The sequence below is a fragment of the Thalassophryne amazonica genome, chromosome 4 (assembly GCF_902500255.1).
Source record: "Thalassophryne amazonica chromosome 4, fThaAma1.1, whole genome shotgun sequence".
NCBI lineage: Eukaryota > Metazoa > Chordata > Actinopteri > Batrachoidiformes > Batrachoididae > Thalassophryne > Thalassophryne amazonica.
In genome coordinates, this window is record NC_047106.1 from 132,637,520 (window position 1) to 132,664,220 (window position 26,701).

General features: G+C 45.8%; 1 protein-coding gene across 1 annotated transcript in view; it reads left to right on the forward strand.

Annotated features, from left to right (window-relative positions):
* ryr1b (ryanodine receptor 1b (skeletal)) overlaps positions 1–26,701 on the forward strand; it is a 468,306-nt gene that overhangs the window by 283,712 nt on the left and 157,893 nt on the right. Inside the window, 7 exon segments of the mRNA XM_034168593.1 lie at positions 564–734; positions 5,452–5,511; positions 5,614–5,748; positions 13,343–13,455; positions 13,636–13,732; positions 20,238–20,344; positions 22,071–22,122. Coding sequence (XP_034024484.1) covers positions 564–734; positions 5,452–5,511; positions 5,614–5,748; positions 13,343–13,455; positions 13,636–13,732; positions 20,238–20,344; positions 22,071–22,122 — 735 coding nt within the window.

Below are 26,701 nucleotides of genomic sequence, written 5' to 3' on the forward strand. Positions count from 1 at the left end.
ACCTCTTGACTTGTGATGAGCATTAAAGAATTTTGCATGTTTGCACTTTCTGTCTGAGTGACTGCAAGTTGACTTTGACCAATGTGGTGATGGCGGTGCCTTGGTGGCACACAGTCAAGGGACCAGTCATTCTCTTGTCCTTGTAGCTTTCTCTTTGGTGGGAATGAACTGCGAAATGCTCTTGTGACAATTTATAATGTGGGCATGTATAAAACCGCAAAAAACACTGAGCATACTGAATTTACAACAGTGTTCTAATTTAAAATGAAAGTGATAAGAAAATCAAACAAAAGTTGAAAGTTGAAGTATATTGTTTTGTACTTTGAATTAAATTGTGGCACAGTAAGTGCATGTACTTAAGTGAAGTACATATTAAAACATGCGTCCTCCATTAAAAAAAAAAAGAAAAAAATTCTATTTGTTTGCTAATTCTTGTTATGCTGCCTGTTTTTTGTGGCTTTTCAAAAAAATGTGAAAAGTGTTTATTGGAAAGGAAAGCATCTTGTTGGATCTGTCTTTGACCTGTGTTGTATAGCTGGATCAGACTGTACTTGTGTCTTTAGTCTGGAGGCTCAGAACAGGAGCGCACCAAGAAGAGGCGGCGTGGAGATCGCTACTCCGTGCAGACATCCCTTATTGTAGCAGCTCTGAAGAAGATGCTTCCCATTGGCCTCAACATGTGTTCTCCTGCAGACCAGGAGCTCATCAACGTTGCCAAGATCAGATACTCACTGGTACTCTGACACAACTCATTCACTCTTAAGTTGGATATCAGGGGAATAAGACTTTTTTTTTTATTATAAAAGGCACACTCCACAAAAAGTAAATATAGTGGTTTGCAGCTGGCACTGATCATGGGTGTATCGCGCTCCTGTCCTTTTGTGAAATGCCAGCACACGGTTGTGGCTCAAATGAATATCCTCTGGTTGCATGGTGTTTGTTTTCCATCAAGCCTGTGGTATTACTGGACACAGAACAATGCCACATTGATATTAGTTCTACTAAATTACTCTGAGGTGGGCATAGTCACATTTATGTCACAATAGGTTATCCTCAAGAAAATTTCAAGTGAATTGTATGAAAATTAATGCACAAACATTCCTAGAAATCCCATGTATTCATCAGCTGGGAGGCTGTCATGACATTATCGAAAACAAGATGTTGGATTTTCTGACCAATAAAGGTATATTTGAGGATTAAATTCTTTAATGTGCGCTTGTTAAAGTAAAAAAATTGTGATCCATATGTTGATTTCAGCCCAGTCTCACACTGTTTTTGTGTGATTCCATCACATCACATTTTTGTGACGCTGCCAAGCTTCAGTGACTATTTTTAACCTTAATCCTAACCATTACCCCAGTGCCGCCCCCTTCGTGCCAAATTTCATGATACAGTCACGAAATGTGTTACATTTTTGTAACATGACGGTATCATGAGCTAATAGATTAAATCATTTTTCATGACGCATAGCGAACATGGCGTGAGATCGGGTTGCTGATTTGGCTTTTCTTGTGCAACTCCAGCTGTACGAGGAGAATTTTGCATGGCTGACCTTGAACCATGGAAATGTTTGTGAATCACGTGCACTAACTGCATGTGTCACCATGCACTGTGCACGGCAAAAGTGTGTTAATATGAAGCGTTTTGAAAATAACTTGTCTACGATAGAGTAAGCTATATCAGTATTGTCACGTGCCCGTGGCTCAGAGGACAGTGACAAGGAGGAGACACAAACGAGAGGATTAGAAAAACAAAAGTATTTATTTACAATAGTTTAAGTCAATAAAAGTTGCAAAGATGTGCAGCTGTGCAAAAAGGCGCTCTGTTACCGGTCGGCGCAGCGATACGTCCTAAAAAGAGAGAGGGAGAGAACAAAATGAATTAGTTGAGCCCACTTAAATAAGAGACAGGGACACCGGGCCCAGGTGCCCCTGATTATGGGCCCACCCCGCTACAAGACAGCGGGGACGTCACAGTATGCTAAAACAGATGAGTTAATATGACCAATACATAAGTGCACATTGCAGGGTGGTACGTGCAGTTAGTAATTTGCCTCCCAAGTTGAGTACCCCTGCTTCAAGGCCGGCTGGGTGCCATTCTCCTGGTACAGAAGGAGTTGCATTAGAAAAGCCAAATTGAACTGCCTTTGATGATGACAGGAACAGACCAATGAATTCTTAGTGGATCATTTCACTTTTTCTTTTCAGAATTATTCTGGCAATCACAACCTCTTACTCTAATTCAACAGTGGGACGGTCATGTCAACTTTTATGATAATAAGAGGTTGTGTGCTACAGTAGTCACATTGTAGATTAACTCTATAAAGCATACCAGTGTTGAGAGCAGATTAGAAGTCAGGCTAGTTAAAGCCTCTGTGGAGCTGTTTTTGGATACATCCAAAAGACACATAAATTTATACATTATATATTGATTATCTTAGTAGTGCCGCACACATAGAAACACTGAGTATACACAGGCATGCACGTAACTGATACTCATGGTGCTTGTGCATCCTAAACATAAATGATGCGCAGCAGAAAACACAAGGGAAGCACTTCATAAGAGGAAAGCAATGACTGATTGAAGGAAAAGAGTTTCCCTCTGCTGTGTATCAATGATGTTTCGCAAACACGAGCGTTCTGTCGGCGACAAGATAGAGCCGATTTCACTCTAAAATAGAGTGTTTTTTACTCTGTTTAGACTGGGATCAAATGTTTTCCCAGCAAAGTAAATTTTACTCAGCAAAATTTACTGTATAACATCATTATATAACTCCAACAAAGATGACCTGTTTACACATACATTTAACATTTGCACAGCACATACTGAATGTCTGAGGCAACATATTGGCCTGAGCACATAATTTACAACACTGTCCGCAGATATCTCTATCATTCAAGTCATCATCTATATAGTGGCCAAGATATTTTATTTCTTGCATACTATGAGGGGATTATCATACAAGTGGGAAAATGGCAAGAATTAATCTCAGGTCCTTCCTATTTCCAACAACCACAACATTACTCATCTTGGCATTAAATTTCATATCATAGTCATTTCCATCCTGCAAGTACACCTGGGATAAATGCTGCAGTCCATCACAATATGAACTATGAATTACCAGGTCGTCAGCATACATGAGTTGATTGATAACAGAGTTCCCAACCTGACAGGCTGTCTTACAGCCATTCAGTTGCCTTAAGAGATCACCCATGTGAACATTAAGAACAAGGGAGACGAGAGTCCACTTTGACAAACACTATTGCTCACAAAAAAGTTTTGACAGAACATTGTCCCATTAACAAGCATTGTTTGATTTCCCGACTACAAAAAATATCTTGATTGTATACTTTGTACTTCTCTAGAAGACAATTTCATAAATAATTTTCTATGATTCATTCTGTCAAATGCTTTAGATGTATCAATAAAACACATGAATACTGTGGAACCTTGATTTTGATACTGAGCACCTATTTCCTTCAGAGCAAATTGATCATCAGCAGTGATAACAAACATTTCCCTCCTTGCAAGTAAAAAAGCACTTTGGAAAGAACACTTGCAAGGGCACTAGGTCTCTAATTATTATAACGGAGTGGTTATTTGCTCATCGGTTGGTTCAGTAAAGTAAATACGCAAGCATATAGGCCCAACCACAACCGACCAGTGAGCGCTTGTAAGTTCACTTCCGGTTTCAATGCGGGAGGGAAAAAGGTGGATATTTTATCGCCGGCTGTGGGAGGGTTTGCAGCCCGCGGAGATGCTGTGAAGCGGTTCTGTTTGGCTCATCACACCCAGGGAACTGTGTCAAACTAACACCATCTTACAGTCAACAAGCAACATTTTGTTCAAAAACTGTTTCGTCGTCGTTAACAGGCTTCCGTTAAAAATACTTATAAAGTTTGTCTGCTTTCATCCATTGCGGTGTTTTCGCAGTAATTAAAGATGGCGCCATTAAATGTGTCAAACATATTGTTGTGAAAGTGTTGTGACATGGACCCACAACAGGGGGCGTTAATGAACGGACAATGGATAAGCCAAAAAGTAACAATTTAATGTTGTGAATCGCACAACGAAGTACAGACAAAAACAATATGGTGGAATGTCAATTATACACAAGGTGACGTGTGGGCAGGCTCGAAGATAGAAGACATCTGGCGAGAGAAGAGCCGGATCCCACACAGCTTCCACCACCAACAGATCTGAAGAACACCGGAGCCGCCAAGCCCTGCGCCCCAGGTGGCCACTGTCTTCAGCAGTCAGACCCGGTACTGCTGGCAGAGAACAGAAACAGTACTGATGAGTGTGAGTTCGCACACTCAGTAATCCCACAGTCAGTGTTCAGTTAGGAGGGAGAACCTCCACCTCCGATAACACACTCAAACAGCTCCTGAGACAACCACTTATCTGGGTGGGGTGGGAGGTGAAGCCGTCGCAGTCCACACCAAACGCCAACTCAGCAGACAGGGAATCCGTCCCAGGAAAATGCCTGCAAAAGAGATCAGACTAATGCTCGAATCAGGTTCAGCAGAGAAATGACCTGAATGGTAGCTGATTTCTCGGCGGGGAGGTGGAGTTGCAGTCCGGCCTTTATGGTGGTGGTGATGAGTAGTGGATGAGTGACAGCTGGTACGGATGATGGGTGACAGCTGTCACTCCCGGTCGCTCCGACGCCCTCTCGTGCTTGAAGCCCGCACTTCAAGCAGGGCGCCATCTTGTGGTGGTGGGCCAGCAGTACCTCCTCTTCTGGCGGCCCACACAACACATATGCCGCAATAGAGCCTTAAAAAGTGGTGTTAAAAACGTAGTTTAGATGCACAAAATGTGTCAAATACACAATCAGGGTTGGGTGAATAAGATAAGACATTATATTTATCTGTCCAACGGTTGTGCATGTAATGTTCATTGTATGGCTTATCTGCCCAACAGTTGGGCGAATAGCCTTTGCCTTATTATAATTAGGTCTTCTTTTAAGCTTGGCAACCTTGTCCTTAATCACAGGCATGCATAGTACAGAGATAATACTGCAGTTTATAAGTACACCCCCTGTAATATGCCTCTCATAAAGATCATCGTTCCATACTGCCACTTCATGTTAATTACTTCTGAAGCTACTCTTCAGTTCTACTTCTCACCTACTTGAAATGGATCAATGTGATTCTGAGACTAATTTGAATTTATGATCGACTTTTTTGGTGTTGAATTGGAAGATTAAGTGGGCAGAATCAGAGAGATTATATCTCTGGATGCAGGAGAATTATGTGCTGATAGTGGAGTGTCCCTTTAACTTAAAAATTACCTCCTTGAAAGCTACGTCATTACCCATTTTTACTGTTTAATTTCTTTCTCTCATGAGCTTGACAATAGCATTCATTTTATTTTTAAGCTGTTGAATATGTTTTGACCACCTTGTACAACTGCATAATGTCCTCGGATCCTTGTCCTGCTATATAGAAAGACACAGATGAGGAAGTGAGGGAATTCTTGCAGAACAATCTGCATTTGCAAGGCAAGGTGAGTCTGCTTTTGAAATTCTTTCTGATAGGAGTATAAGAAACAAGCAATAAGAAACAAGTGGGTTTCCACGCATTGTATGTATGTGACTGATGGTTTCAGGTGGAGGATCCAGCTATGCGCTGGCAGATGTCTCTGTACAAAGAAATGTCTGGGAAGGCTGAAGATGCAGAGGACCCTGAGAAAGTAGTGAAAAGAGTCCAAGAAGTGTCCGCGGTGCTTTATCACATTGAACTGGTGAGTATGTCAAATTGTTCTAAAAGAGTGTTTGTGAATGAGAATGTTGTCCATATCTGGTAATAAAACTCAAATAAATTATGGTGTGTTAGTGTGTTTTTGTAGCAGCTGTCTAACTTGGAAAAGCTGTTGAAGATGCTGTAAAAAAACACATTTTATTACACCCAACCTGTCACACATATATTGACATTCTGTGAAGAAACAGGGTTTTACAACAAATTGCAACAACTTGCGTGTGAGACTGTGTTGCAGTTTGTTAATTTGCAGAGAATATGTTGATTTTCCTCATGGGCCAAAACAAAGGGAGTACAGACACAGCATGGCCCATATGCCTTACCGACCCCACTTTGGTCAGTCCTGGTTGGGAGTGCCAGAGAGAGGGAAGGAGGAAGTCTGCTTCAGCTACAAAATTCTTCCTGTGGGGTTGTGTTGATTTGTGACCATGTTAGAGTTTTAGAATGTAACCGCTGTTAAACAATCTTAAAATGTACATTAGTGCTCATGGATCACATAAACTGGACTTTGCCCAACCACCTCATTTGCTTTACGTATTACTTTGGGGCTGATAAATGAATCCAAAATCCTTAATTCTGGGTTGTGTGGACTTGTGACTGTGTTATTTGATGTTTAGAATGACAGATGACATCACTGTTCATATTCTCCCGTAAAGACTTTATATGAAAGCATACCAAGTAAACAAGTAGCAGTGGCTTTGACCACATTGTAACAAATTGTTAATTTTATATTCACATTTGAAGTATTAATTGCATATTCTGTGTTCCATTTAAATAGCCAAGTTAGGTGAACCTGCTGACATAACTAGATTAAGTAAATATATGAGGTCTGTGAGAAAAGTATCTGACCGTTTTATTTTATGCAAAAACTATATGGATTTGATTCATATGTTTTTACGTCAGCCAAGCTTGAACCTTCGTGCGCATGCGTGAGTTTTTCCACGCCTGTCGGTTGCGTCATTCGCCTGTGGGCAGGCTTTGAGTGAGCACTGGTCCACCCCTCTCGTCGTCGTTTCATTGCGAGGAAATGGCGGAATGATTTGGGCTTTTTTTCCATCAGAATTTTTTCAGAAACTGTTAGAGACAGGCAGCTGGAAACCATTCGAAAAATTTATCTGGCTTTCAGTGAAAATTTTACGGGCTTCACAGAGAATAAGGAGTGTTACTACAGCTTTAAGGACGGCCCACAATGGTGCTCGGCGCGCCGCGCTCCGAGCCGCCATCGAGAGGCAGAAACCACCACATCATTTCTCTGTGAAGCCCGTAAAATTTTCACTGAAAGCCAGATAAATTTTTCGAATGGTTTCCAGCTGCCTGTCTCTCACAGTTTCTGAAAAAAGTCTGATGGAAAAAAAGCCCAAATCATTCCGCCATTTCTGTTGTGTGGGCCGCTGAAGAGGAGGTACTGCTGGCCCACCACCACCAGAGGGCGCCCTGCCTGGAGTGCGGGCTCCAGGCACCAGAGGGCGCTGCCGCATCATGGGAGTAATCTGGGTGACAGCTGTCACCCATCACCAAACACAGCTGTTTCCACTCAGCACCGAGGTATATCAGGAGGACGGCGTCTCCACCTCAGTGCCGAGATATCACCTAAGACCAAGGTAGTATTCTCTGCAGGTATACTTTGCATTATTACTTAAGACTGTCAAAACTGTTTTTCAGGACTGGTGACTACTAAGAACCTTATTCCTTGGATAAGTACTCACCTTCCTGCTGAACTTTGTCAAGAGGTGGAGACGGCTTCTCCCCTCTCTGTAACTGGGTGCGTTCATCCACTCCTGTGTGTTGTTGCTCTCTCCTGCCAGCAGTACCGGATCCGACGAGCGGAGGCAGTGGCCACCTGGGAAGTCGGGACTTGGCGGTTCCAGTATTTCCAGGGTTCGGTGGCAGAGGAGATCTGGGTGGTTCCGGTTCGACTGAGACGGACGTCTCCTACCTTCGAGCCTGCCCACACGACACCAGCGGATTCGACCCTAAATTGTGTTTGTTGTATTACTCTTGCTTGTTCAGTAGTAAATCTTGTTATTTACTTTCTCCATTGTCCGTTCATTGCGCCCCCTGTTGTGGGTCCGTGTTCCAACACTTTCACAACAGGATATCTCGGCCAGCGTCATGGACCCCGAGGGGCGTCAACCGGCTGTTGAACGGCCAATGGAAGACCAAGACGCGGCGGAGGCTTCGGGAGGGGTAATCGGCGAGTTGCAGCGGATCCTCACCGCTTTCACCTCTCGGATCGATTCAATGACCGAGCAATACGTTCTCCTAAACCGCAGGGTGGAGGCTCTCGCCGCACACGTGGAGGCGCGCCCTTCGGGCGCCGCTGCGGCTCTCCCTCCCGAGGACCCTGCGCGTAAAAGTGACGTTCCACTGGTCGTTCAACGGTCCCTTCCTCCGTCCCCAGAAGCATACATAAGCCCTCCAGAACCGTACGGAGGCTGTGTGGAGACGTGCGCGGATTTCCTGATGCAGTGTTCGCTCGTCTTCGCACAGCGTCCCGTGATGTACGTGACTGACGCTAGCAAGGTAGCTTATGTAATAAATCTGCTTCGCGGGGAGGCACGCGCTTGGGCTACAGCGCTCTGGGAGCAGAACTCACGGCTCCTTCATACGTACGTTGGGTTTGTACGGGAGCTCAGAACGGTGTTCGACCATCCCAACAGAGGAGAGTCCGCTTCAACCGCACTACTGTCAATGAGACAGGGGCGTCGGAGCGCAGCTGCCTATGCAGTCGCCTTCCGCATCGCGGCGGCGAGATCCGGCTGGAATAGCACTGCCCTCCGCGCCGCCTTTGTAAACGGACTGTCACTGGTCCTAAAAGAGCATCTGGTGGCGAAGGACGAACCGCGGGACTTAGACGGGCTCATCGATCTAGTCATACGACTCGACAACCGGTTAGAAGAACGCCGTCGGGAACGAGGCGAAGGGCGTGGCCAGGCACGCGTCGTCCCTCTCCCTTCCGGTTCCGATCGAGCACCGCCTTCCCCACGCTCCACAGCCCCTGCACTCCGTGGGGTCACAGCTCCCCCTACTGACGAAGCTAGGGACACGAGTAGGGCAACATTTAGGGCACCAGATGCACAGAGGAAATGGACCCACGGAGCGTGTCTGGTTTGTGGTTCAATAGAGCACCATGTGAGAGACTGCCCCGAGCGGTCAAACGCCAAATGCCCGCCCCTAGAGACTGGGCCAGGGGTGGGTCAAAACATTCACGTGGGACACACCCACATTGCTACACGACTCCCAGTCACGATCCTGTTTGAGGATTCAACCCTGAAGGCCCCAGCACTGGTGGACACGGGCTCTGAGGGGAATCTGCTTGACAGTAGATGGGCCAGGGAGATAGGGCTCCCTCTGGTGGCTCTTACCTCGCCTGTGCAGGTTCGGGCACTGGATGGCTCCCTACTCCCACCAATTACGCACAAGACACCTCCAGTAACTCTGGTGGTGTCAGGTAACCACCGGGAGGTGATCGAGTTCTTCGTGACTAAGGCCACCTCCCGTGTGGTTTTAGGGTTTCCATGGATGCTTAAACACAATCCCCGGATTGATTGGCCGTCCGGGGTAGTGGTTCAGTGGAGCGAAACCTGCCATCGGGAGTGTCTCGGTTCCTCGGTTCCTCCCGGCTCCCAAGCTAAAGAGGAGGTCCGAGTCCCGCCCAATCTGAAGGCGGTGCCAGCGGAGTACCATGACCTCGCTGACGTGTTCAGCAAGGATCTGGCTCTCACGCTTCCTCCCCACCGCCCATATGATTGTGCCATCGATTTGGTTCCAGGCAGTGAGTTCCCGTCCAGTAGGCTGTACAACCTCTCACGGCCGGAACGCGAATCAATGGAGACCTACATCCGGGACTCATTAGCTGCCGGATTGATCCGGAATTCCACCTCACCGATGGGCGCAGGTTTCTTTTTTGTGGGTAAAAAAGATGGCGGGCTTCGTCCATGCATTGATTACAGGGGGTTGAACGAGATCACGGTTCGCAACCGATACCCGTTGCCCTTGTTGGATTCAGTGTTCACTCCCTTGCATGGAGCCAAAATCTTCACCAAGCTGGATCTTAGAAATGCGTATCATTTGGTTCGGATTCGGAAGGGAGACGAATGGAAGACGGCATTTAACACCCCCTTAGGTCATTTTGAGTACCTGGTCATGCCGTTCGGTCTCACTAACGCTCCCGCGACTTTCCAAGCATTGGTAAACGATGTCTTGCGGGACTTCCTGCACCGGTTCGTCTTCGTATATCTAGACGATATACTCATCTTTTCCCCGGATCCTGAGACTCATGTCCGGCATGTCCGTCAGGTCCTACAGCGGTTGTTGGAGAACCGGCTGTTTGTGAAGGGCGAGAAGTGTGAGTTCCACCGCACTTCTTTGTCCTTCCTGGGGTTTATCATCTCCTCTAACTCCGTCGCCCCGGACCCGGCCAAGGTTGCGGCGGTGAGAGATTGGCCCCAACCTACAAGCCGTAGGAAGCTGCAACAGTTCCTCGGCTTTGCAAATTTCTACAGGAGGTTCATTAAGGGCTACAGTCAGGTAGTTAGCCCCCTGACAGCCCTGACCTCTCCAAAAGTTCCCTTCACCTGGTCGGACCGGTGCGAGGCCGCGTTCAAGGAGTTGAAACGGCGCTTCTCGTCTGCACCAGTTCTGGTGCAGCCCGATCCTAGCCGCCAGTTGGTGGTTGAAGTGGATGCCTCGGACTCAGGGATAGGAGCGGTGCTCTCCCAGAGCGGGAAGACCGATAAGGTCCTTCACCCGTGTGCCTATTTTTCTCGCAGGTTGACCCCCGCTGAGCGGAATTATGACGTCGGCAATCGGGAACTCCTTGCTGTGAAAGAGGCCCTCGAAGAGTGGAGACATCTGTTGGAGGGAACAGCCGTGCCATTCACGGTTTTCACTGACCATCGGAACCTGGAGTACATCAGAACCGCCAAGCGTCTGAACCCCAGGCAAGCCCGCTGGTCACTGTTCTTTGGCCGTTTTGACTTCCGGATCACCTACCGCCCCGGGACCAAGAATCAGAGATCGGATGCATTGTCCCGGGTGCACGAAGATGAGGTCAAAACGGAACCGTCGGATCCCCCGGATCCCATCATCCCGGAGTCCGCTATCGTGGCCGCCCTCACCTGGGACGTGGAGAAGACCGTCCGGGAGGCCCTGACCCGTGTCCCGGACCCCGGAAACGGACCAAAAAACAGACTATACGTCCCACCAGAAGCTAGGGCTGCAGTCCTGGACTTCTGTCACGGTTCTAAGCTCTCCTGTCACCCAGGGGTGCGAAGGACCGTGGCAGTCGTCCGGCAACGCTTCTGGTGGGCATCCCTGGAGACCGACGTCCGGGACTACATCCAGGCCTGTACCACCTGTGCCAGGGGCAAGGCAGATCATAGAAAAACCTCAGGGCAACTACAGCCATTGCCCGTGCCTCATCGCCCCTGGTCCCACATCGGCCTGGATTTCGTCACGGGTCTCCCGCCGTCCCAGGGAAACACTGTCATCTTCACGATAGTGGACCGTTTCTCCAAGGCGGCCCACTTCGTGGCCCTCCCGAAGCTCCCTACGGCCCAGGAGACAGCGGACCTCCTGGTCCACCACGTCGTCCGTCTGCATGGCATACCATCAGACATCGTCTCCGATCGTGGTCCCCAGTTCACCTCACATGTCTGGAGGAGTTTCTGCCGGGAACTGGGGGCCACGGTCAGCCTCTCGTCTGGGTACCACCCCCAGACCAACGGGCAGGCAGAGCGGGCGAATCAAGAACTGGAGCAGACACTTCGCTGTGTGACAGCCGCGCACCCGACGGCCTGGAGTACCCATCTGGCCTGGATCGAGTACGCCCACAACAGCCAAGTGTCATCAGCCACCGGCCTCTCCCCGTTTGAGGCGTGCTTGGGGTATCAGCCCCCCTTGTTTCCGGTGGTTGAGGGAGAGGTCGGTGTGCCCTCGGTCCAGGCCCACCTACGGAAGTGCCGTCGGGTGTGGCGGGCCGCCCGCTCTGCTTTGTTGCAGGCCCAGACGAGGGCGAAGAAACATGCAGACCGGCGACGGGCCCCGGCTCCCAAGTATCGTCCTGGGCAGGAGGTCTGGTTATCCACCAAGGACATTCCCCTACAGGTTACCTCTCCTAAACTGCAAGAACGATACATCGGACCATATAAATCCTCAAAGTCATCAACCCCGCCGCAGTGAGGCTCCAGCTCCCGGCCTCACTGCGGATCCATCCAGTTTTCCATGTTTCCCGGATCAAGCCTCTTCGCACCTCACCCCTCTGCACCCCGGGTCCGGCACCGCCTCCTGCCCGGATCATCGACGGAGCACCGGCTTGGACTGTCCGCCGGCTCCTTGACGTCCGTCGGATGGGCCGAGGTTTTCAGTATCTGGTGGACTGGGAGGGGTACGGCCCCGAGGAGCGCTCCTGGGTGAAGAAGGGCTTCATCCTGGACCCGGCCCTCCTGGCCGACTTCTACCGTCGCCATCCGAACAAGCCCGGCCGTGCGCCAGGAGGCGCCCGTTGAGGGGGGGGTCCTGTTGTGTGGGCCGCTGAAGAGGAGGTACTGCTGGCCCACCACCACCAGAGGGCGCCCTGCCTGGAGTGCGGGCTCCAGGCACCAGAGGGCGCTGCCGCATCATGGGAGTAATCTGGGTGACAGCTGTCACCCATCACCAAACACAGCTGTTTCCACTCAGCACCGAGGTATATCAGGAGGACGGCGTCTCCACCTCAGTGCCGAGATATCACCTAAGACCAAGGTAGTATTCTCTGCAGGTATACTTTGCATTATTACTTAAGACTGTCAAAACTGTTTTTCAGGACTGGTGACTACTAAGAACCTTATTCCTTGGATAAGTACTCACCTTCCTGCTGAACTTTGTCAAGAGGTGGAGACGGCTTCTCCCCTCTCTGTAACTGGGTGCGTTCATCCACTCCTGTGTGTTGTTGCTCTCTCCTGCCAGCAGTACCGGATCCGACGAGCGGAGGCAGTGGCCACCTGGGAAGTCGGGACTTGGCGGTTCCAGTATTTCCAGGGTTCGGTGGCAGAGGAGATCTGGGTGGTTCCGGTTCGACTGAGACGGATGTCTCCTACCTTCGAGCCTGCCCACACGACACCAGCGGATTCGACCCTAAATTGTGTTTGTTGTATTACTCTTGCTTGTTCAGTAGTAAATCTTGTTATTTACTTTCTCCATTGTCCGTTCATTGCGCCCCCTGTTGTGGGTCCGTGTTCCAACACTTTCACAACAATTTCCTCGCAATGAAACGACGACGAGAGGGGTGGAGCAGTGCTCACTCAAAGCCTGCCCACAGGCAAATGACGCAACCGACAGGCGTGGAAAAACTCACGCATGCGCACGAAGGTTCAAGCTTGGCTGACGTAAAAACATATAAATCAAATCCATATAGTTTTTTCATAAAGTAAAAAGGTCGGATACTTTTCTCACAGACCTCGTATTATATATATTAAGTATATATATTAATTTCTTACAAAGAGTTATCATTCGCAGATATGTGATTCTGCTCATAATGATTGCCCACATCACAGTTATGAAGTGTAGTATTTTTCAGTAAATTATGTTATTTTCTTCAGACGGAGCATCCCTTCAAGTCAAAGAAAATGGTGTGGCACAAGCTACTGTCCAAACAGCGCCGCAGGGCTGTGGTGGCTTGTTTCAGAATGACGCCCCTGTACAACATCCCCACGTAAGCATCTCTCCTGAATATCACAATTTAAATAATTATCTGTCATTTCAAAAACACATATTGTGAGGCATTTTCAATGAAGTCATGTTGGAAGGAACATCACCTTGCACCCTTTATCCAATGTGGTTTTAATACTGCAAATGGCAAATAAACTTGAATCAGTGATCTGTCTTTTTACAGGCACAGAGCGATCAATATGTTTCTGGATGCCTACAAACGTAACTGGTTAGAAAATGAAGGGTACTCATTTGAGGACAAGATGATTGATGACTTGTCAGTAAGTAATCCTCTCCTTAATTATTATTATTATTATTATTATTATTATTATTATTATTATTATTATTATCTAGTAAGTCCCTTCGGCTGCTCCCTTGTTTGCACTCGGGGTCGCCACAGCAAATCCAAGGTGGATCTGCATGTTGAATTGGCACAGGGTTTTTTTTTATGCCAGATGCCCTTCGTGACGCAACTCCACATTACATGGGTAAATGTTGCAGGGGTGGGATTTGAACCCAGAACCTTCTGCACTGAAACCAAGTGCATTAATCACTTGGCCACCACCCCCTCTACACTGTAAAAATATGCTGTGAAATTTACATAAACACAATGTAAAATCACTACAGAAAAGTATTGTAAACCCAAAAACACATATTTTTGTTTCAATCACAGTGGACGTTTGTAAACTATTAAACAGAATATTTTTATTAGATGTACAACAATATGTGATTCTAATCAAATGTATTTGTTGTGAAAGTGTAGTGACACGGACCCACAACAGGGGACGTAAATGAACGGGCAATGGATAAGCCAAAAATAACAATTTAATGTTGTGAATTGCACAAAGGAATACAGACAAGTGCAGTTGAGAAGTACAGTCAATTATACGAAAAGGTGACGTGTGGGCAGGCTCGAGGATAGAAGACGTCTGTCCAGAGAAGAGCCGGATCCCACACGGCTTCCACCGCCAACGGATCTGAAGAACACCGGAGCCGCGAAGTCCTGAGTCCCCAGGTGGCCACCGTCTCCAGCTGTCAGACCTGGTACTGCTGGCAGGAAACAGAAACAGTTAATGGTGGGTGTGTGAGTACACACCCAGTAATCTCTCAATACTCAGTTCCTCCGGGAGGGAGAACCTCCACCTCCAGAAACAGAAACACCCATGCAGCTCCTGTCAGTCGCTTCTCTGGAAGGAGTGAGAGGTGAAGACGTCGCAAACCCACACTGTACGCCAATCCAGCAGAAGACTGTAGCCACAGGACAAACGGCTGCACACAGAACAATATTCAGTCTCAAAAAATCACAGCAGAGAAGGTTACCTGAGTGGTAGCTGATTTCTCGGCGGGGAGGTGGAGTTGCAGTCCAGCTTTTATGGTGATGTGGATGATGATAGTAGAATGAGTGACAGCTGGTGCTGTTGATGAGTGACAGCTGTCACTCTCTGTTGCTCTGACGCCCTCTCATGCTTGAAGCCCGCACTTCAAGCAGGGCGCCCTCTGGTGGTGGTGGCCAGCAGTACCTCCTCTTCGTCGGCCCACACAACAGGACCCCCCCTCAACGGGTGCCCCCTGGCGCCTGACCAGGCTTGTAAGGGTGTCGGGTGTAGAAATCGGCTAGGAGGGCCAGGTCCAGGATGAAGCTCCTCTTCACCCAGGAGCGTTCCTCAGGTCCATACCCCTCCCAGTCCACCAGGTACTGGAACCCCCGACCCTTCCGACGGACGTCCAGGAGCCGACGCACGGTCCATGCCGGCTCCCCGTCGATGATCCGGGCAGGAGGTGGCACAGGTCCGGGGGTGCAGAGTGGTGAAGTTTGGTAGGGCTTGAGCCGTGACACATGGAAAACAGGATGAATCTGCAGTGAAGCTGAAGCTGCCAGCTTCACTGCGGCCGGACTGAGGACTTTCAGGATGGGAAATGGTCCAATAAACCTGTCCTTGAGTTTTTGGGATTCCACCTGAAGAGGGATGTCCTTGGTTGATAGCCAAACCTCCTGCCCGGGCTGGTATGCAGGGGCTGGGAAACGCCGCCAGTCTGCATGGGCCTTGGCCCTCGTCCGGGCTTTGAGCAGGGCAGAACGGGCGGTACGCCACACCCGACGGAACCTTCTGAGGTGGGCATGGACCGAGGGCACCCCGACCTCTCCCTCCACGAGCGGGAACAATGGGGGCTGGTACCCCAAACACACCTCAAATGGGGAGAGGCCGGTGGCAGACGAAACTTGGCTATTGTGAGCGTACTCGATCCAGGCCAGATGGTGACCCCAGGCCGTTGGGTGCACGGAGGTCACGCAGCGGAGGGCCTGCTCCAAGTCCTGGTTCGCCCGCTCTGCCTGTCCATTCGTCTGGGGATGGTACCCGGACGAGAGACTCACAGTGGCCCCCAGTTCCCTGCAGAAACTCCTCCAGACTTGAGAGGAGAACTGAGGACCACGATCCGAGATGATGTCTAATGGAATCCCATGCAGACACACGACGTGGTGGACCAGGAGGTCTGCAGTCTCCTGGGCCATCGGGAGCTTCGGGAGGGCCACGAAGTGGGCCGCCTTGGAGAACCGGTCCACTATCATGAAAATGGTGGTCATGCCCTGGGACGGCGGGAGGCCCGTGACGAAGTCCAGGCTGATGTGGGACCAGGGGCGATGAGGCACGGGTAAAGGTTGGAGGAGGCCTTGGGTCCTGTGATGGTCAGCCTTGCCCCTGGCACAGGTGGTACAGGCCTGGACGTAATCCCGGACGTCGGCTTCCATAGACGCCCACCAGAAGCGCTGCCAGACCACTGCCACGGTTCTTCACACCCCTGGGTGGCAGGAGAGCTTGGAACCGTGACAGAAGTCCAAGACAGCAGTCCTGGCCTCTGGTGGGGCGTACAGTGTATCCTTCAGGCCGGTCCCCGGGTATTTGTTGAAACTACAACTATTACTGAGAAATACTGTAATACTCATTACAAAACAATTGTGGTAAATTGACACGCAAACATTGTAAAACCTATAGTTTTAGTCACTTGTTTTTAAAAATACAAGAATTATATGTAAGTCACTTTACAAGTTTACGCTATAGCCTAAATTTAACATGATTGATGAAAGCGTAGGCCTATAGGCTACAGGTAGGCTATTTGCAGCTTGTAGACTAGGCTAGGGAGTAGGCCTATAAGAAATTATTATCGCTAGTCTAAGTACTTCTATTCAGTCATAATCCTTGCATGCTTTGTTTCTTTTAATTTTAATGCGATGTGATACTCCGACTAGGCTCTCTTTTTTGTAGATTTAACAGTTTTTTAATGTGAGTCAGCCGTGGTTCATTCACTGTAAATCCATTTACATATTATGTCTGCAAAGTTATCTACTGTCCTGCTGTATTTTTTACAGGAATTCCCTGGTAACCACAGCTGCCAGCGTTTTCCTGTAAAAACAATAGTTTTTTTTTACAGTGTATCTGTCTATCTCTATGTATATGTGCATACATACAGTATTTTATCAAGTTATTGATATCTTGAAATAAATTTTGAGATGTTCGAAATTGCAGATACAGTAGTGTTCAGAATAATAGTAGTGCTATGTGACTAAAAAGATTAATCCAGGTTTTGAGTATATTTCTTATTGTTACATGGGAAACAAGGTACCAGTAGATTCAGTAGACTCTCACAAATCCAGCAAGACCAAGCATTCATGATATACACACTCTTAAGGCTATGAAAATGGGCTATTAGTAAAAAAAAAGTAGAAAAGGGGGTGTTCACAATAATAGTAGCATCTGCTGTTGACGCTACAAACTCAAAACTATTATGCTCAAATTGCTTTTTTAGCAATCCTGTGAATCACTAAACTAGTATTTAGTTGTATAACCACAGTTTTTCATGATTTCTTCACATCTGCGAGGCATTAATTTTGTTGGTTTGGAACCAGGATTTTGCTCGTTTACTAGTGTGCTTGGGGTCATTGTCTTGTTGAAACACCCATTTCAAGGGCATGTCCTCTTCAGCATAAGGCAACATGACCTCTTCAAGTATTTTGACATATCCAAACTGATCCATAATACCTGGTATGCGATATATAGGCCCAACACCATAGTAGGAGAAACACGCCCATATCATGATGCTTGCACCACCATGCTTCACTGTCTTCACTGTTAACTATTGCTTGAATTCAGAGTTTGGGGGTCGTCTCACAAACTGTCTGCAGCCCTTGGACCCAAAAAGAACAATTTTACTTTCATCAGTCCACAAAATATTCCTCCATTTCTCTTTAGGCCAGTTGATGTGTTCTTTGGCAAATTGTAACCTCTTCTGCACATGTCTTTTATTTAACAGAGGGACTTTGCGGGGGATTCTTGCAAATAAATTAGCTTCACACAGGCGTCTTCTAACTGTCACAGCACTTACAGGTAACTCCAGACTGTCTTTGATCATCCTGGAGCTGATCAATGGGTGACCCTTTGCCATTCTGGTTATTCTTCTATCCATTTTGATGGTTGTTTTGCGTTTTCTTCCACGCATCTCTCGTTTTTTTGTCTATTTTAAAGCATTGGAGATCATTGTAGATGAACAGCCTATAATTTTTTGCACCTGCGTATAAGTTTTCCCCTCTCCAATCAACTTTTTAATCAAACTACGCTGTTCTTCTGAACAATGTCGTGAACGTCCCATTTTCCTCAGGCTTTCAAAGAGAAAAGCATGTTCAACAGGTGCTGGCTTCATCCTTAAATAGGGGACAGCTGATTCACACCTGTTTGTTCCACAAAATTGACAAACTCACTGACTGAATGCCACACTACTACTACTTTTTACTAATAGGCCAATTTCATAGCCTTAAGAGTGTGCATATCATGAATGTTTGGTCTTGTTGGATTTGTGAGAATCTACTGAATCCACTGGTACCTTGTTTCCCATGTAACAATAAGAAATATACTCAAAACTTGGATTAATCTTTTTAGTCACATAGCACTGCTATTATTCTGAACACTACTGTATCTTTAAATCTCATTCTGCCTTCCCAAAATATAATTGCAGATATCCTGAATTAGAGCAAAATGATGTCACAGATATGTGTGTGCTACTGCAAGTGGAAGTCGGTTGCAAAAAATGGTGACGTTCATTCAGTATTGGACACTGAACATTTGTCAAATAAAAAACATAGAGTGTTGCCCGTGGGAATCCACTGGCTCTAGATTGGGTAGTGTTTATAAAATAGGTAGCTGTCATTTTTCATGCAACAGTCATGCAACAATTTCTTAATATACAGTATTTATAAATTGTTTAGGTTCTTGTTATCAGCCATACACACAATTATTATTATCATTATTATTTTTATATTTTATTATTACTTCTATTTTCTCATTTGATTTTTTAAATAGACCACACTGAAAATAAGTGTTTTCACTTTCTTGTGTCATCCATGTATTTTTAATGTATTTTTAATGTATTTGCAATTATATTATGTACTTACATTGAACCTACTTAATAAAGCCATGCATGTTTTTAATATATAGATGATTTACTACCCCCTGCTGGAATGGTGGGTGAGTCCAGAATTAAATTGGCAACATCCATTGTTCAGTGTTGTTAGCTAATATCCGTAGTAGTTTCTCCAAAAATATTCAGCATTCTGTTAAGGTAGTATTCACCCTTGACCCAAAAGACATGCGCATACCAAACAGAAAATGTCAGCTCTTCCCAGTTTGTCCGTTGTGACAGAAGACATCAAACGCACTACACTTTTCAGTCATGGTAACGGCAGCATGACACTTAACTGACTAAACCAAATGAACTACAACCTGAACTCCCATGATGCATTGCAGCACAATGTCCAGTGTTCACTGTTGTTAGCTATTATCGCTAATTTCTCCAAAATTATTAGTCCTATCAACTTTCCATTTTTGCAGCATTCATCCTTGCCCCAAAATACACAAGCATACCAAACGGCAAATGTCAGCTCTCCCTGGTTTCTCTGTGATCAAAGCCATACACATGCAAGCATACACATACACAGGGGCCACTTGGCCGTTATAATTTAGATTATATTTAGCTTGCAATGGGTAGCTAATTTATGTCAGACCAGTTGTGATGTATTCATACAAGCACAGGTCACTTGTCACAATACCATAAATTGTTTAAATGTGTGTAGTTATTAAATATTAAAATCCATTTGGCATCTTTGCTTTAAGGCCTTTTGGGGTCAAACTGACTTTGACAAATCCAAACTAATAGATCAGACATCTCACAACACCCCACTTTGTGAAACAGCCTTGGCTTGATTTATTAACAAATAAACTAATTAAGCATCAATACCCTTGTACTTTTTCATGTCAAAACACCTGTGATATAAATAGAGAAATGTCCTCCATGTGACCCAAGGACATGTTTTGCAAACTATCTACTATTAACTATTATTGTATGGCTTTTGCCTTACAATCTAAAGCGCCTTGGGGCAACTGTTTGTTGTGATTTGGCGCTATATAAATTAAATTGATTTGATTTTGATTTACTCCATGATTTGATATAAAATTTTAAATAAACAAAAAAATAAATCAATTTAACTGTCTTGCCTTTTGACCTTTTGTCACCAAAACACCTCTGGTGATACTTTGCACTCCAACATGCACGGCTTGTTTTCCAAGAACATTAATTTGAATACGCAACTCAAATGAATTTGGAAAAAATTGGTTTCATGAATTTTTTGAGAGGGACAAGTCATGGCTATATAATGAATGCTGACATCTAGCCATAAAAGTGAGAGATTTTCTCCTAATATTTTTTTAACCTTTTTTTTTTTTTTTTTTTTTTTTTTAGAAAACCCTTGAAGAAGAGGAGGAGGAGGAAGAGGAGACTGAGTCAAAGCCTGACCCCCTTCATCAGCTGATTCTTCACTTCAGTCGCACTGCTCTTACAGAAAAGACGTAAGAGCATCTTCAACTAATTCTACTATCCAACTCTTTTTTGAGCTGATGTTCAGTCACACTCAGTAAGACTAGTATCTCACTGATGCACCACTGGTGGAGAGGAGGCGGAGACGCACCATTGAGCGAAAACAGGGGAAAAGGCAACAACTTTCTTATGTGGAATGTGGACTGTCCGCTGAACATTGTCAGGAGTAGTGGAAAAAATTACAGCCACAAAAATTGAGCCGTCCACACACATACCGTGTGAAGTGCACACACGAAGGTCAAGCGGTACTGGCGTCATCTTTGCAGGCGAAAGGATTTGCGTGTGAATACTACACGGCACTCTCACAGATGTTCAGCGCCACTGGTGCGGCTGAAATGACCATGCATTTGTACACACAGTGCCCAGGATGGATGTGGACTATTACATTGTTATTGCGTGATAAAAGCTGTGAAAATTCCCCCAACGTTAGGCAGAAAAAGCACTGATCATAATAATGAAATAAGTAAATAAATAATAAAAAAATAGGAAAAGCATGAACAACCACTCATAGACTTACAGAGTGATAGCTGCTGAGTTGCGTCTCTCAATTTCCATTGATGTCCTCACAGACACACCTTGTCCACGTTCTCCACACAGGTGAAGTCCGTTGTTCCTGCCGCTGGCTGGCAGCATTAGACTGCAGACCTTAGAAAAATAAATAAATAAAAAGAGAAAATCCAGTTCGTGCACAACACGTAAAGCGTGCCTGCACAGCCGGACTGTGCGTTCACACCGGAGCCACACATAAAACAGTTTTATCAGGTTGCACAGCTCATCTGTGGCCGGGCGCGATGCACAGGCATTGTGATCCTTTGGAAGCATTCTGATAAAATAAAATAAAAGAATGAAGCCACAGTACTGACATCCACCGCGCCGCGCACGTTGGCCAAGGGTGGCTGCCAGGCAGCGGCATTTAAGTTAATTCCGGCTTCTATCCTGAGAAAAATGAATGATTGAATAATTAAATAAACACAATGAATGCAGTTCATGCAGCCCATGCGTCCAACCCAGCGCGCATGCACTTCGCGTATGCGTCGACCAAGAGGATTAAACTTAAATCGACCTGTCCTAAGAATAATAAATAAATAAACAATAAATTCAGTTTGTGCAGGTCATCCATGGCATTACATGTCCAGCCTGCGCATGCACGTGGGGTGTACACCACCAGGACCATTAATCTTAAATCCACTTCTGTCCTCAGAAAAATAAATAAATAAATCAACACAATTTAGCTAGTCTGTGCAACTCATCTGTGTCTGGACAGGATATGTCCAGCTTGCTCATGCGCATGCACATCAGGTGGGTGCCGACCGGCTGCACAGCGGTGTGGCTGGAGGCTGCTGGAGTGCTCAGTCGCTTCCAGAAGTGCTGTTCCTCTCTGATCATATAAAAGGAAACATGCGTGTCAACCCCTCACAAGTTGTCTCACACGTTGCACATGTTCTGAGTCACAGAAAGGAAGGGTACAAGGTGCCCACCTGACAATTTGGCAACGGAGTTCATCGCGGCAATTTTATTTATTTTTTGCTCAAATATCAAGGTACGCATGGGCGCTGCCGTGCAGCTGAGGCAAGGGGACGGTGAACGGCTGCCGACGTAGCGACGAACTGCGCAAATGTCTTTGCGGATGCCGTTTGCAATCTGTCACAGCCCAGTGAGATACTAGCCTAATGTCTGCTGTATTTTGTCTTATCACAGGAAACTCGATGTTGACCACCTCTATATGTCTTATGCTGATATTATGGCAAAGGTAAGAGAAAGTTTTCTGACATGTACACAGTGCAAACTGTTTGCTCTGTGCTTGAAAAATATTAAAAGCTGTACAGCTAAAATGGACAGTAGAGCAGGTAGCTGAGTGAATAAGGAGCTGGCCTGCCAATATGCAGACTTGGGTTTGAATTTCACTCATGCAATCTGTCTGTGTTCTTGGACAAGACACTTAATCAACATTGTCTAAGTCCACCCAGCTGCAGATGCTATGGAATCTGGAGATCAGCACTGACACCAACAGGCCTCAGGGCCTACACAGCACTTTCTTCTACTAAGATGGATGAACTTTAAGCAAATATTTGTGTTTTTTTTAATGAACACACAGCTTCAAACCATCTTGCCATTTTTTTCACGTGGTTCATTCCAAGCCGAATCTGTATTTTAAAGTTTTTGGTTTTGGGTTCCAAAATTTCTGTGAAGGCTCTCAGTTGTCCAGGTGGTTTCCATAGTAGGGAAGCTTGAATCTTCGACTGGACTGGGTTGCTTGACGCGTGGACATTTCGCTTCAAATCGCAGAAGCTTTTTGCTTTGACGTCAAGGCTCTCTTCTCCACTAGCTCCATGTACAGTTTGGTGACAATGGGGGACACCGGAGACCCCATCGCACAACCTAGATCTGCCTGTAGTAATTCCCCCTAAACAGGAAATAAATGGTGTTAAGACAGATGTCCAAGAGTTGGCAGATGTGGTCTGGTGTGAGTTTGGTCCTTTTAAGTAGAGACGCATCCTCCAGCAGTCTCTGCCTCACAGCTGAGATGGCCTCAGCGGTGGGGATGCAGGTGAACAATGATGTCACATCAAATGACACCATAGTTTCATCTGCCTCCAGCTGAAGGTCCTAGTGGAGCTAGTGGGGATGAGAGTCTTGGCGTCATTCACAGGCATCTCTCCCAGTCACTGGTTCAGATATGTCGATGACACATGGGTTAAAATCAAGCAACAGGAATTTCAGACTTTACAGAGCACATCAACTATATCTTTGGCTGCTTTCAGTGATGCCGGTATTTGGTTAGACTCTTTCTCTCCGATTGTTCTGTCTGAGTTATTTTCATTAGTTACTTCATCCAAACCATCAACATGTTTATTAGACCCCATTCCTACCAGGCTGCTCAAGGAAGTCCTACCATTATTTAATGCTTCAATCTTAAATATGATCAATCTATCTTTGTTAGTTGGTTATGTACCACAGGCCTTTAAGGTGGCAGTAATTAAACCATTACTTAAAAAGCCATCACTTGACCCAGCTATCTTAGCTAATTATAGGCCAATCTCCAACCTTCCTTTTCTCTCAAAGATTCTTGAGAGGGTAGTTGTAAAACAGCTAACTGATCACCTGCAGAGGAATGGTCTATTTGAAGAGTTTCAGTCAGGTTTTAGAATTCATCATAGTACAGAAACAGCATTAGTGAAGGTTACAAATGATCTTCTTATGGCTTCGGACAGTGGACTTATCTCTGTGCTTGTTCTGTTGGACCTCAGTGCTGCTTTTGATACTGTTGACCATAAAATTTTATTACAGAGATTAGAGCATGTCATAGGTATTAAAGGCACTGCGCTGCGGTGGTTTGAATCATATTTGTCTAATAGATTACAGTTTGTTCATGTAAATGGGGAATCTTCTTCACAGACTAAAGTTAATTATGGAGTTCCACAAGGTTCTGTGCTAGGACCAATTTTATTCACTTTATACATGCTTCCCTTAGGCAGTATTATTAGATGGTATTGCTTAAATTTTCATTGTTACGCAGATGATACCCAGCTTTATCTATCCATGAAGCCAGAGGATACACACCAATTAGCTAAACTGCAGGATTGTCTTACAGACATAAAGACATGGATGACCTCTAATTTCCTGCTTTTAAACTCAGATAAAACTGAAGTTATTGTACTTGGCCCCACAAATCTTAGAAGCATGGTGTCTAACCAGATCGTTACTCTGGATGGCATTTCCCTGATCTCTAGTAATACTGTGAGAAATCTTGGAGTCATTTTTGATCAGGATATGTCATTCAAAGCGCATATTAAACAAATATGTAGGACTGCCTTTTTGCATTTACGCAATATCTCTAAAATCAGAAAGGTCTTGTCTCAGAGTGATGCTGAAAAACTAATTCATGCATTTATTTCCTCTAGGCTGGACTATTGTAATTCATTATTATCAGGTTGTCCTAAAAGTTCCCTAAAAAGCCTTCAGTTGGTTCAGAATGCTGCAGCTAGAGTACTGACGGGGACTAGCAGGAGAGAGCATATCTCACCCGTGTTGGCCTCTCTTCATTGGCTTCCTGTTAATTCTAGAATAGAATTTAAAATTCTTCTTCTTACTTATAAGGTTTTGAATAATCAGGTCCCATCTTATCTTAGGGACCTCGTAGTACCATATTACCCCATTAGAGCGCTTCGCTCTCAGACTGCGGGCTTACTTGTAGTTCCTAGGGTTTGTAAGAGTAGAATGGGAGGCAGAGCCTTCAGCTTTCAGGCTCCTCTCCTGTGGAACCAGCTCCCAATTCAGATCAGGGAGACAGATACCCTCTCTACTTTTAAGATTAGGCTTAAAACTTTCCTTTTCGCTAAGGCTTATAGTTAGGGCTGGATCGGGTGACCCTGGACCATCCCTTGGTTATGCTGCTTTAGACATAGATTGTGGGGGGGTTCCCATGATGCACTGTTTCTTTCTCTTTTTGCTCTGTATGCATCACTCTGCATTTAATCATTAGTGATCGATCTCTGCCCCCCTTCACGGCATGTCTTTTTCCTGGTTTTTTCCCTCAGCCCCAACCAGTCTCAGCAGAAGACTGCCCCTCCCTGAGCCTGGTTCTGCTGGAGGTTTCTTCCTGTTAAAAGGGAGTTTTTCCTTCCCACTGTGGCCAAGTGCTTGCTCATAGGGGGTCGTTTTGACCGTTGGGGTTTTTCATAATTATTGTATGGCCTTGCCTTACAGTATGGAGCGCCTTGGGGCAACTGTTTGTTGTGATTTGGCGCTATATAAGAAAAAAGTTGATTGATTGATTGATTGATCAACTCGGTGGACTCCAATATCAAGTTCACACGTGAGGATGCCAGAAACAACTATTTAGCCTTCTTGGACTGTGATGTTATGATTGGAGAGAACAGGCAGCTCCAGACAGGGGTTTACAGAAAACCAACTCACACTGACCAATATCTGCTCTTTGGCTCAAACCACCCCCATGAACACAAACTCGGGGTGATCAGGAGTCTTCAACACAGAGCCCTACATGTACCCACAACTACAGAGGGAAGGGCTAAAGAACAACAACTTGTGGAACTTCTGGAAAGCCCTCACAATATGTGGGTACCCACGATGGTCCCTGGACAAAGTGCAGAAGTCCCAGAGAACAAAGAGACCAGACAGACAGGAGACGGAGACAAGAAGAAGAGGAGTGTCTCTCCCTTATTTAGCAGGAGTAGGGGAAAAACTACAGAGAATCTTCAGACAGCACAAAATCTCAGTTTACTTTAAACCTGTTAACACCTTGAGACAGAAATTAGTTCACCCTAAGGACAGGATCCCTAGTTACAAACAGAGCAATGTAGTGTATTCTATCAGATGTCAGGAAAACTGTAACGAACACTACATAGGTGAGCCTAAGCAGCCGTTACACAAAAAGCTATACCAGCACCGCAGAGAGGGTGCCAGTGGACCTCATTCTGCAGTTCATCTCCACCTTAAAGACACTAACCACACGTTTGAGGACAAGGAAGTTAAAATCTTAGCCAGAGAGAAGAAATGGTTTGAGAGAGGTGTGAAGGAGGCATTGTATGTGAAACAGTTGAAACCCAGCCTTAACCGGGGAGGGGCTCTGAGACACGCTTTGTCCCCTGTTTACAATGGGGTACTCAGATCAAAGCAGTTTCATTCTTTTGTTCATGGTAATGAGTCATTCACGTCATCAGGAGACTCGTCAGGAGAGCCATCAGGAGAACCATAAGGAGAGCCGTCAGGAGAGGCGTCAGTCCCATCTTAGGAGGGACAGCTACCCTGTCATTAGGAGGGTGCTAACTAGAGCACAATAGGTGCTAATTAAAGCAATTGTTTAGTCACTAGCCAATAGCAGTCTGCCTCTCGGTAGGAGGGGTCTGGTTAGGTTTAAAACTCCAGTTTTTGTGGCTTCTATTTGTTCTTCTGTACAATGGTCAAGGCAGAAGTCAGACTACCAGAGCAAGAATTTTAGCTGAGGAAGCTTCTGCGATTTGAAGCGAAACGTCCTCGCGTCAAGCAACCCAGTCCAGTCGAAGATTCAAGCTTCTCTACTTTGGGTTCCAAACTTAAAAATGATCTTCCTGAACTGGTTAGAACCAACGGAGATATCAGTGAATGATATGTATCTTTTGGATGTTATAAAAATGTTAATTAATATACAAATAATGAATGTTAGTGCAATGGTAAGAATATTTCATGAGGTAAATGATGGAATGTCCCGTTCAGTGAGGTGAATCAGAGTTAAATGGAACATAGAATGAAATATTCTTTCATTGAACGAATGAAAAAAACATTCATTATTTGTTTTATATAACACCTAAACTAGATCCTTGTTATTTCAT